At 40.5% G+C, this 12,226-nt stretch overlaps 2 protein-coding genes across 2 annotated transcripts in view; one reads left to right on the top strand and one right to left on the bottom strand.

Moving 5' to 3' along the window:
• LOC119426496 (rho GTPase-activating protein 21) overlaps nt 1-3,779 on the top strand; it is a 72,414-nt gene extending 68,635 nt beyond the window's left edge. Inside the window, exon 25 of the mRNA XM_037694053.1 lies at nt 1,194-3,779. Within this exon, the coding sequence (XP_037549981.1) occupies nt 1,194-2,819 (1,626 nt within the window). The 3' untranslated portion in view covers nt 2,820-3,779. The remainder of the gene's footprint in view (nt 1-1,193) is intronic.
• Nucleotides 3,780-5,413: 1,634 nt separating this feature from the next.
• On the bottom strand, nt 5,414-8,115 carry apodb (apolipoprotein Db). The gene is made up of 4 exons (XM_037693847.1): nt 7,993-8,115; nt 7,799-7,920; nt 7,410-7,495; nt 5,414-5,652 (listed from the first exon to the last, which is right to left on the bottom strand). The coding sequence occupies exons 1-4, from the start codon at nt 8,098-8,100 to the stop codon at nt 5,423-5,425; spliced, it is 546 nt and encodes a 181-aa protein (XP_037549775.1). The 5' UTR covers nt 8,101-8,115; the 3' UTR covers nt 5,414-5,422.
• Nucleotides 8,116-12,226: the final 4,111 nt, after the last annotated feature.

Genomic DNA, 12,226 nt, shown 5'->3' with positions numbered 1-12,226 from the left:
AACATGTTTGAGGGAAATATTCCTCAGAGATTCAATAATTTTGCGTCTTTTTATGATTTTTCAGCTGAGTTAACTTTAATTAACAGATTATTTAATAAAGCCAAAGTGAAAACAGGATTTCATGATAAAGCCGGCACCATTTATTTATTTTTAATCTTTGCTGATTAAAAAAAAACATTTTTATACATAAAAAAAAAAAGTTTCCACCCTCCGTCCTGGACTCCTGGTCTTCCCGCCTGCCAGGGTTCAGAATCCGGCCTTTGTGAGCACATGAGGCTGGAGCTTGGGGTTAGGCCTCGCGGCCTTCAACGGGTCAGCAGCTCGTATGATCCTCCGCGGTGACTCCGCTCGAATTTTGTCGTCGGTCACCAAACACAAAAAACTCCTGGACTTCGCGTTGTCATTATTGTTTTTTAAATCTTAAAAATAGATCCAGCCGCTGCGCTGCGCTGCGACCTGAGAAATTGCAAATGGCGGATTGGTGAAGAGTTTCTGAGATCCAGTGACTCCTCCCCCTGACCAATCAGTGACCGACAGTGTTCTGACGTCACGTTTAGGTGCCGACTCAGCTCGAACGGTCATACCAGAGAAGCAGGGACAAACAAAGGTCCTGAATCAGCTAAAAAGTACTGGTGGAATAGGGATCTTACCGTGGCGAGCTGAGCAGAGTTGAGGCTGAGTAATAGTGGTGGAAAAGGGGCATATGACAGAAGGAGCTTCAGGAGCCCATCTTGTTGCTCTAACCCCCACTGGGTCCTTATCCATGTGCCAACATGTGACGAGCACATCAAAGCAGGCAGCAGCTTGTTGTAGGCACTGAAGCGACATGTTATAAGTCGTCATTGAACTTATTTTAGAGAAGCCTGGACAAAGTTTAGGAGCAGAAAAATGAATGCAGTTTGTTACCTGGCTGCTCCTTTTCGGCTTCATGGCGGTGCTTGAGCCTCTGCAGCTTCTGCTTCTCCTGCTTCTGCTTCAAGGCTGCATGGAAACTCAGGTGTAGTTCGGTTAAACAGCTGCAAATGTAACTTTTTGTTTTTTTGTCTCTGGTCTGTTGCTTCGCAGGAGCAGGTGGAGTACAGATTTAAGATTTCAGTCAGGAATGCCAGGGTTATTCCTCTTTTTTAAAGTCTTTCTTCATATCAGCTGTGTTTATTTATATATATATCCCCCACACCATATTTTTCTTACAGGTTTCCTGGGGCTCGGGGAAGGACAGAGAGCTCCTAGTCTCCTCCATCTTTGCTGCAGCCAGCCGCAAAAGAAAGAAAAAGGAGAAGCCCCAGCCCAGCAGCTCAGATGATGATCTCGATGCTGTGTTCCCCAAAGTGGAAGTCTCCAGCCTGAAGTTGGACGACCTCTCGTCTCAGACTGGTGAGCCGGACGAGGCTCGTCCCAGTGCCAACGTAAAACCCAACATTCAGCAGCAAGAGGAGAGGAAGGAGAACGGAAGGATTGTGGAGCTCACATCTAATGCCAAGCGAGAGCACAGAAACTCCTTACTCCTCAGGGACAATGCTCCGCCCAAGTGTCTGTCACCTTTGCCTTCCCTGTCCCCAAATATCTGTTCCCTGCTCAGCAGCCAAGCGGCCACCTGTGGGAAGTGTTCCCTGTCGGATCCTCCATCCCAGCCAGATGAAAACAACTCCGACCTCGGGACCATGAGCTCTGGAGCGTCCGTCTCACGGTCAAGACCCAAAAAGTGGACTGGAGGAGTGCCCCTTGACCTCCCTGTGGGCATCGGACTAGGAGCAGGCGCAGGGACAGCCGCCGGAGCCGAGGTGAGCTCCATCACCTCCGACTACTCCACCACCTCTTCCATCACGTTCCTGACGGGAGCGGAGTCGAGTGCGCTGAGCCCTGAGCTGCAGGGTGGGGAGGAGGCTGACGACGAACGCAGCGAGCTCGTCAGCGAGGGCCGACACATGGAGACCGACAGCGAAAGCGAATTCCCGGTGTTCGCTCCAGGAGGAGGCAGCAGCCAGTCCACGCCCTGCCCAGAGCAGAACCGGGAGAAACCAGACTTGAGAGGGGAGGCCAAGGGGCCCACCACAACAAAACAGGAAGCACGGCGCCTCTTTCCAACACAAAGGATGATCGAGTGTGACACTCTGTCCAGAAGGTGGTCCCTGAAGCACAAGACGGACAGTGACTCATCAGCAGAGGGCGCCGCAGGGAGCGGGGACCGCAACGAAGGGAAGGCCGAGTCCTCCAGCCGCTTGTCTCGAGTTCTGGAGGTGATGAAGAAAGGTCGATCGACGAGCAGCATCAGCTCATCTTCGCGCAGCGAGTCGGAGCGTGAACCGGCCTGGCACCTGAAGCTCACCGAGCGGCTGAAGTTCCGGCTACGATCGTCTGCTGATGACATGTTGCCCCAGAGGAGCCGAGCTGCTGACGCTCGCAGTAAGAAGAAGAGCATCCGGCGGAGGCACACCATGGGTGGGCAGAGAGACTTCGCAGAGCTGGCGGTTATTAATGACTGGAGGGAGCAGGGTGGGGTGGACCAGACAGCCGACCTGTCCCCTCTGGACCACCTCAAGCCCAACTGCTCCTCTCAGGACTTCCTCCGAGACTGGATCCCCAAGGAGCGGCGCAAAGGCTCCGCAACGAACGCAGAGGTCGCGCCTAAAGCCGTGCCGGAGGACGATCGCCCCGAGGCTCAGGAAGCTCCACCTCCTTCACGTCCTGCTCAGTCGGAGGAGCTTGTGAGCAGCAGCAGACCACAAGACAAACACAGAACGTCCCTCGAGACGGACGCTCACCCTCACAAACTCTCCGGGGGACACGTTGTCCGCTCACGATTCTACCAGTACCTGTGAAACAATGACAGCATGTGGATGAACAGAAGCAGAGTGAATGTGTGTACTTTAGCTCAATATTTTTCTATGAAGTATACGTTAGTGATCTCCTGTACATACTGTGTATAAACTGCTCTGATTGTTACTGCGAGATGTTTCTGCCATACTGGAACAGACACAAACCTGGACATTCTCCTGCAGGACTGATTTATAAGATGTACATTAGTAAGGGTTGTTTTACAGCACTGTTGTAAAGGCTCAGTGTGAAGAGGAGCAGGAGGAGTCACGGTTCTTCCTCATTCAAAGTGGGATGAAGAATGTATCACTCTGGACTAATATGAGATGCTTGTAAAGAAAAATGGTCTTTTAAAAACATGTATCAGATTTTTTTTCTGTTGGTACTTGAAGTACGTAGGAAAACTGAAGGCTGTTTTCTGAGCTGGGTGCCGTGGGAAGGTTTTTTTTTTTTTTTTCACGGTACGTTCACAACAGCCAGATATTAGCTGGAAGGACTGGAAGATTATTATAGTTTTATCAAATAAAAAAAAATGGAATGTTGATGCTATAGTATGTAATGCCTGGTACAGTAGGTTTTATTCCCACGCTTTGTCACGTTATTGTCCAAAAGCTACGTTTTTACATGTTCGAATTGTTTTTATCTTGAGAAGTGCCTTTTTTATTTTCTTTAAGAACAACTTAAGATATTTGTCAAGAAGAGTTTTTTTATTTAAAAACTATCATTCCTGATGCGTGTCATACTTTTACTCACTCATAACTTCATGTTTCTGATCGTCTATAGTAATTTCTTCTGAGATTCTCGGAGTAAATAAAAATAAAGGAAGGTGCTTAAAACTGGGTGGAATCTAAAAGACACCGATAAAAAAATTTGTTTTACTGAAGAGTAAGAGTCTCACCTGTTTACAGCAGACGATAAATCCCAGCCCCATCCCAACAAACACTGGAAATAAATCATCTTTATTCGATTATTGCATTGTGTATTTATTACTTTCTGCCCCTTTTTTGTCTTTAAGACCATTAAACATTTTGTAAAAATGAAAATATTTTAAAACCAGACGATTTGCATTTCCTGTGAAAATGCAGTGTGAATGCTTATTCCACAAGAACATGTTGAAAAACAGCTGAACTTAGCTAAAAACATGCTGAAATGGAAGAACAAGCCTAAATTAGCAGAAGAAAGCAGAAAGAACACATATTTGCTGAATTTGGTTTAAATAAGCAGAAATGAGCACAAAAATTAGTAAATTAGTTTAAAAAAGCTGAAATGAGCCAAACAAATTATCTGAAAAGGCAGAAAGAATCTTAAATTACCAGAATGAAGTGGAGGAAGCACAATTGTGCCCAATTAGGTTAAAAGGCAGAAATTAGCACAAAAAAGTATAAATTATCTGAAAAATGCAGAAATATGTTTATTAAAAACGGCTGAATAGTAGCTAAAAAAAGGCAGAAAGAAGCTTAAATTACCAGAAGGAAGTGGAGAGAGCACATTTTTGCTGAATTAGGCTAAAAAAGGTGAAATGAGTGCAAAAATGTGGAATTAGCTGAAAAAGCTAAAATTAGCATAACCGCTAAATAGGAGAAAAAGCTGAAACTTGCTGAAATTAGAAAAGTTAGAAGAAGCACAAAAATGTTGGAAGAAAGATTCTGAATGAAGCACAAAGTAGCTGGAAAAAAGTTTAAATTTTGTAAGCTGAAGCAAAACAAAATGTGAAAAGAGCATAGAAGGTTGTAAACAGATCTAAAGATTTGAAGGATGTAAAATTAGCTCAATTTCCTGTGAGAAGAAAAGGCTAAATATTTCAAAAACCTAAAGTTGCACCAATACCAAAAGTCATAGGATTGTCCTGAAAGAGCTGAATGTTTTGATATATTTGTTGAAATAGCACAAAAACTGGAACAAGAAAAATGCCAAAAAAAACATAAGGAAGGAAAAATGGATGACAATAGTGAAATCTTCATAAATATTCACAACTTGAAGAAACGTTTAAATTGATGACAGCATCAATATTCAGGTTCAAGATGGCCGCCGCAGTCAATTGGCCTAAAGAAAAGCAAAATAATTTGGTATATTTTAGTCAGATTTACAGATATAGATTCAAAAATTTGCATTCCTTCAATGAATGCTGGAGTTTTATTTCTTATGGTTTTACAAACATTATTCCTTATGTCAGTTTTCCATCAGACTTAATGAAATAAACTTCAGATAAAAGATAGTAAAATATGCAGGACTTTCACATTCTGCTGTCAGTTTATACTCATGTTTTTAAAAATGTTTTCTTTCCAATGTCCAATATCAATTCTATTGTTTTAACCATATCTAAACATTTGATGGCTAATTAAACTATTTAACCTATCATTAAACACTTTACTCTCTCCAGTAAAGGTTGCATATTTTATGTGAATGTGAAAATTAACAATCACAGTTGGCCCCACATATCAATAATACATACTAAAATTAATTTATCAATGCAAAATATATAACGTTTTCTTTTTTTCTGACTAAAGTTTAACAAACCATGCTTTAAAGGCAGTTTAGTGTGATAAGGATGTACTGAAAAGTCCCTCAACAGATAAACATGAGTCTTTTATTATTATTATTATTATTATTAGACATCCTTGCAATTCTGATCAGTCGCCTTCATCTTGAAGATGTCGATTCCTTCTCTGACCAGCAGCTCTTGGGCGTAACGAAGCGCATCCGGAGGCAGGAAGCGCGACCGTGAAAGAATCCAGGCGTATTCGACGTGAAACAGGTGGAGGATATCTGTGCAGGAGTACACAACGGCCAGGCTGGTGTAGTCTGTGGTCAGAACCCAGTATGAGCTGTAGGGAGTAACTGGGAGCAGAACCCACAAGCAGAGAAACACCACTATTATTATTTCTTAAATAACATAAGAAACTACCTTTTAAGCTTACATAATGATAATAAATAAATGATTGATACAATGAAATTTCTATGTTTAAATGAAAATAAACAGCATCTGACAAATTAAATGGAGTCTGAAATAAAAGGATATATAAGTTCCTGGAGAAACTGACTGGGACTGCCACGCTGCTGCCAAATAAAATTTTGATTTGACAGTACTATGTGTTTGGGTTCGCTCTCAGCTACTACTACACCACATTTCAGCTCAATATGGCAACTAAATCTATGAGTTATAGTCAATTTTTCATTTAGCTAAGATGACCATCTTGTATTTTTGATTTGGATTGTGCACTACAGTCAAGTCAAATACCTAATTTCAGCTGAATCGCTCTAAAAATGGCAGAGTTAGCATATTTTTTCCCTTTTAGCTAAGGTGGCCATTTTAGATACTTGATTCGCATTAGGAATATAAAACAACTCGCTCTCAACTACAACCATATTAAAATTCAACTCATTATGTCAAAGAATGACCGATTTATAGTCAATTTTGTGTTTGCTGAGGTAACTGGCAGCCATCTTGAATCAAAATGTCTCCAAACAATAATCAGTTCTAGACATACATTATGATTTTTTTTCCTGTGAGTTTCAAACAAACCCATCAATGATGTTCTAAGATTTCTTCAGGAACCTCTGCACTCTAATCATGTGACTTCACATGTGTGAAGAGTGTCTGTGAGGCATTTAGTATGGGGAAAACTGCACCTTTGCAAATTACGTTGCCATGATAACAAAAACACAAATACAAGTAATAGCACACATCACGGTGCCAAGCCGGTCATTTTGATACAACATTTGTGGAGCTATACATTGAGGTTCAGGATGCATTAAAGTTGACAGAAGAGTAAGATATAAATAAAGTTAAGAAACCTTTTGTTAGGTGGATAATAACAGGTGCTGCCTTATACTAGGCAGTCCCCAACAAATACCGTATTTTTCGCCGTACACGTCGCTTCGCCGTATAAGTCGCTTCCCCGTATAAGTCACTTCGCCGTATAAGTCGATTCGCTGTATAAGTCGCTTCGCCGTATAAGTCGCATCTATTATGCATCACCGCTGACCCCCCAGGAAATGTGGGCCGGTGTTGTGCCAAAAATCGATTGGCTGCCAAATGGCGGCTGCGACAGCGTGCACATGAGGACTTTAACAAGAATTTAACAAGATTAACACTTAAAAACAATTATTTGTTTGCTGGAAATTGTAGTAAAGGTGTGTCTCAGTCTAATTTTCCCAAATAAACGAACTTTAATGATCAAAACAGTTTCATTTCGTCTGGGCGCTGATGTTCCTCTGTTTAAACTTTCTTTCTGCTGCTCGATTACCGTTTTGGGCTGAATATTTTATTACCTGTAGTTTGTAATCTGCAAAATATGACTTTCTGTTTGGTTGCATTTTACTTGTGTTAAGTTTTTCTCAGTTGTCTCTGTGTATGTGTGTATGTGTGTGTGAGAAGCAGGGTAGAAGAACAACATATAAAAGCCTAGAGGCCCCTCTAGTGGCTGCAACTGGTAATGTTTGCTGGTTCATTTTGAATGAATATTTCAAATGTCAGTCAAAAATTGCGTTATAAATATAGGGAAAAAAGTATATTAGTCACTTCATATAAGGCGCAGAACTTGCATATTTATGCAATAAGGTGCAACTTATACGGCAAAAAATATGGTACTTACAATATGAGAAGCTGACTCCAAGTTTGGCCGGTTCTCTCGAGTCAGGAGTCACAGCGGTCCCTTCTGCCACCCTCACTTTGTCTTTACTGAAACAACAAAAATAGAAAGCAATCCACCTCTTAACGTTTCATTTTTAAAATCACTATAACCTGAAGAGTAAATATAATGTGCATCCAACATAGTTGTGCAAATAATTAATGCCAGACAAGACTTGTAAACATTAAAATCAATCCAACTGAAGAAAATGACACAAAAAAACATTTTTTATGCTCATTTGTTGTTCTGTGATGCAGAGGACTGTAGACTGCATCCTGTCCTGACTTCTATAGATCAACTTAAGATGTTACACGAATCAACTGAAACTGGTCAATCAGAGTATTAGTACTCACTGGAGTCTGGAGTACAGCACCCGGACGGTTCCATCCCTCCTTAAGGCGTAGTTTACTTCAATGCACTTCCCTCGTTGGAAGGAGGCAGGCAGCTTCTGGATCTCGTACCACCTGCCCAGGTACTGTTAGCAGAAACGAAGCATCACGTGTTGGTCCCAGTGAGCCACATGTGCACAGATGTTTGTGTTTGTTACCTGGTGAATGTTGAAGTTGGGCTGCACCTGTGGAGTTGGACAGGGGCCCCAGTGAAAAGTCTGAGCTGAGATCAGAGGGAGCAGCAGGGCGAGGAAGACGGCAGACATGTTTGCTTCAGGAGATGAGACGGTTAGAGTTTGATCCAGCTGATAACACACTTTAACAACAGGAATAGTCATACTATTCTTTTCTAATTAACAAAAATAAAGTCATTTTGATATATGAGACACTTTATGCTAATATTTTAAAGTAAACTTAATAAAAATAAAAACACAATATGTTGTATTTATAATAGCATGACAGATTAGTAATTAGCACTGCTGCCTGACAGTGAGAAAGTCCTGGGTTCGATTAGGCCTGTCGCAATAAACAATAAATCAATTAATCAATTAATTGCATGATAAATGAAAATTATCAACCTCATTTTCATTTATCAGCGTTATCGTTTCTTTGTGTCTCTCTCTTTCTACTGAAGACACTGGATGACAAAAGACTCAACTCTGGTGCTCTTCGCTAAACCCCCCCCCCCCCCCCCCCCCCCCCATTTCTCTTTAAAATCCATTTTAACCATCCAAAGTGTGTTTTTGGATCATTAAAAGCAGCTAAGCTGAGAAGCTAAGCTACGAGCTAAGCTAACAGGCCGACCTCAGTAAAACACCTTCATCTTGTCAAAGCTCCAAAATTTGGGGGTGTGGTGGCGCAGAGGTTAGAGAGGTGGGCCTGTGATCCGAAGATCGCCGGTTCACGCCCCGGCCCCGACAACATCAAAATTGTGGGTGGGGTAGGTGAAACACCCACACTTGTCCCCACCCTCATTCGCCCCACTCTGGGCCCATGAGCAAGGCCCTTAACCCCACCATGTGCTCCCTAAACAGGTCTCTCTTGAAAATGAGTTCTCGCGGCTCAATGAGACTAACCTGGATAAATAAAGGCTAAATGAAAAAAAAAATTCACGATTTTGTGTAAAAAGTATTTCCCTGCAAAAAGAAACTAATAACTTCCATCCATCCATTTTCTTTACCCGTTTATTCCATTTTGGGTCACGGGGGTCGCTGGTGCCCATGTCCAGCAATCACTGTGCGAGGGGCGGGGTACACCCTGGACGGGTCGCAAGTCCATCACAGGGCCACATAGAGACAAACGAGACAAACAACCATTCACTCTCTCACTCACACCTAGGGACAATTTAGAGTTACCAATCAGCCTAACATGCATGTTTTTGGTCTGTGGGAGGAAACCGGAGTACCCGGAGAAAACCCATGCATGCACGGAGAGAACATGCAAACTCCACCCAGAAAGGCCCCCGGACTGGGATTTGAACCAGGGACCTGCTCGCTGAGAGGCAGCAGCTCTACCAGTTGCGCCACCGTGCTGCCAACTAATAACTTGTTTACTGTTTTTTTGTGTGAAAAATGCTATGCTAAAGAGCTCAAAATGCACCGAGCATCCGCCATTTTGAGAACCATAGAGAGACAGCTCATGTCACAAGGGGCCTCCCTCCCATTTTTCCTAAAGAGACGCGCTTCTCACTCCCTCACTATCCATCCATCGGTTCAAACTGTCTTATATTGCCATCCAGTGGTTGAAAAAAGGTACTACATGCAAAACAAATTAAACATTTCTTCTTACATTTGACAATAATTACAAATTATTGTCAAATTTCAAACAATAATATCATTTATTTCAATAATTTCTGAGAAAATTAAAATTTGTTATTGTGACAGGTCTAGGTTCAATCCCCAAGTTTGACCAGGGGTCTTTCTACGTGGGGTTTGCATGTTCTCCTTGTGTTTGTGTGGGTTTCCTCCCACTTTCTAAATATGCATGTTAGGTTTCAGGCCTCCCTAGCAAAAGAGATCTGTGATCTCAATGGGATTTGCCTGATTAAATAACGGTTTATGATGATATTAATAATAATAAATTATAATAATTATAATAAATAATACTAGTTTTCTAAAACAAACTGTGACAAGTACAACACATTTAAATTGTCCAGAATAATTCAGCTAATTTTGTTTCTTTTGAAACAGTTATAGGTCTATACACACACACAGAAATATAAAGAGAGATAAAATGTATATTGTCCTTTTTAACAACTTATAGAACAGAATAGAAAGTTGGACCAGCTGTACTTCTTGACTTCCTCCTTCACCTTTTCCGTTATGACATTAAATAAAAAATAAATGTACTTTCTTTTATTAACTTTACTACTTTTTCCTTTCTTTATATTCCTGACATTTATTGTAAATAAACAAATAAACAAGGTCTAAAGTAAGCCTGACAAATAGCTACAAGAATAAGCACCTGGTGAGATTATCCACCTGTCCCTCAGAGGTCCTACCTGGGCTGAGTGTCTCTCCAGGTGCGTCTCTACAGCCTGGACGTGTCTCGCTCTCTCAGGATGAACACTGTCCTTCCTGACGGCACGAGGCAGCTAAATGTCATCACGAGGACATTCCCACATCGTGAGACTGCTGACACCACAGACAAACAGCTGGACCCATTCATGTCCCACAATGAGCCTCCTCACATAAATAGTGTTAACTTATTATTTTTATTTATGAATGTTTATGTTAACTTATGTTTCTGTTCAGTGAGGTGACCTCTGTTGTGACTTAGTGCTATATAAATAAATTTAATTAAATTAAATTCTTCTTGGTCCTGAACGCTTGTCTGGTTTATTTCACGGCACGGAGGACAGGAAAACAAAACTTAGAGCTCCATGTTCTGTTCTGAACTGAGAAGGTTCATCAGGATGACTTCAACTGAATATTATAGCAATATTGAGCATGCATCAGGATATCCAGAATATTAGTCATTAAAAACATTTTTGAATTCACCACTAGATGGCGACATTATGCGTTTTCTTTCATGCCTGTAAAATACCAATTAAATACCAATTTGACTCTAAAAACTGTAGAATAAAATTCATAAAATATTTATACTTGTTATATAGTTCTTCATATTATAAAATTATGATAACATATTTAAGAGTTTTATATTTATTACTTCTTTAAAACTGACGTTAAACAGGAAGTGAAAACTTTAATGATCTCTTTTAATGCTATATATATATATATATATATATATATATATATATATATATATAGGCTGTTAAATTTGTTGTCATCAAATTGTTGGACCAAAATCAGTTATGAAATGCAAAATACATGCACTTATTTTTCTGTGGACATAAAAGTTAATTTATTTTTAAGTCCTTTTTTTTTTTTTTTTAGAACAAACGTACCTGGCGCTGCCTCTTAAGTCCTTTTCATCACTCAGCTTCAATTATATATATTTTTTGTTTTTAACAAATGAAATCTTTATTTCTTTCTTTATCTTTAAAATCTTTACTGAAATGAATAATTATCTAAGCTTGAGCATGCAAAATATATATAAAATAGCAGTAATAACACAAACAATGTAGAAACTGTAGACTAAATCAATCATTTCTCTACAAGTTAACAAATAAATTAAAACAAAGCCCATTGGAATTCAAAAGTCTACACTTTATCTGTTTTAATATATCACTTTATGCAACAATGCTGATTGTTGGTTGGCTCCTGAATCTAACAAAGATCCTGGAATTACATAAAAAGAGCTAAAAAAAAGGAAAAATAAGAGTTTGTTAAGGACTGAAGGAGGAAATCTTTTAGATTAAAATGTGCAGCGTTTTAGGTGAGACGTCTCTGAACTTAAACTTTGTTGTGTGACACAAACAAATCTGCATAAACAGCTGAAGACGAGCTTAAATCACAGAAAAAAATAGGTTTTAAAATTATAATAATAATAATAACAGGAGAGGTTCATTGGGCAGCTTCAATTTAGTAAAGATGTTACAGTGCGAACGCAAGCAAGGCAAAGATGTTTGTGTTTGTGTGTGTGTGTGTGTGTGTGTCCTTGTTTATGCTACTTTGTGAGGCCCATTTTTCCAACTTATACTACATTGTGGGGACCAACTGCTCCTTATGGGGCCCAAAGCCCGGGCCCCATAAGAAGAAGTCCCGTTGGTGGGTTAGGGGCTAGGTTTAGGACTAAGGTGTGAATTGAGGATGTGTTAGGTTTAGGGTTAGGTATGTACTGGTAATGGTTAGGTTATGGATAAAGGTCATGGTTAGGCTATAGAGATGAATGAAAAATGAATGGAAGTCAATGCAAAGGCCCCACAAAGATAGCAAAACAAACATGTGTGTGTGTGTGTGTGTGTGTGTGTGTGTGTGTGTGTGTGTGTGT

Source organism: Nematolebias whitei, chromosome 20, assembly GCF_014905685.2.
Source record: "Nematolebias whitei isolate Nwh7 chromosome 20, NemWhi1, whole genome shotgun sequence".
Taxonomy (NCBI): Eukaryota; Metazoa; Chordata; class Actinopteri; order Cyprinodontiformes; family Rivulidae; genus Nematolebias; species Nematolebias whitei.
Note: the sequence above shows the minus strand (reverse complement) of the source record. Positions and strands in the feature narration are given on the sequence as shown.

Excerpts from the sequence above, each read along its gene's own strand:
- apodb (XM_037693847.1), bottom strand. The coding sequence starts at position 8,100 with ATGTCTGCCGTCTTCCTCGCCCTGCTGCTCCCTCTGATCTCAGCTCAG. Across the intron at positions 7,921-7,992 it reads CCAACTTCAACATTCACCAG|TACCTGGGCAGGTGGTACGA; the intron begins GTAACAAACACA and ends TTCTGCTAACAG. Across the intron at positions 5,653-7,409 it reads TGGAGTCAGCTTCTCATATT|TTACTCCCTACAGCTCATAC; the intron begins GTAAGTACCATA and ends TTCTGCTCCCAG.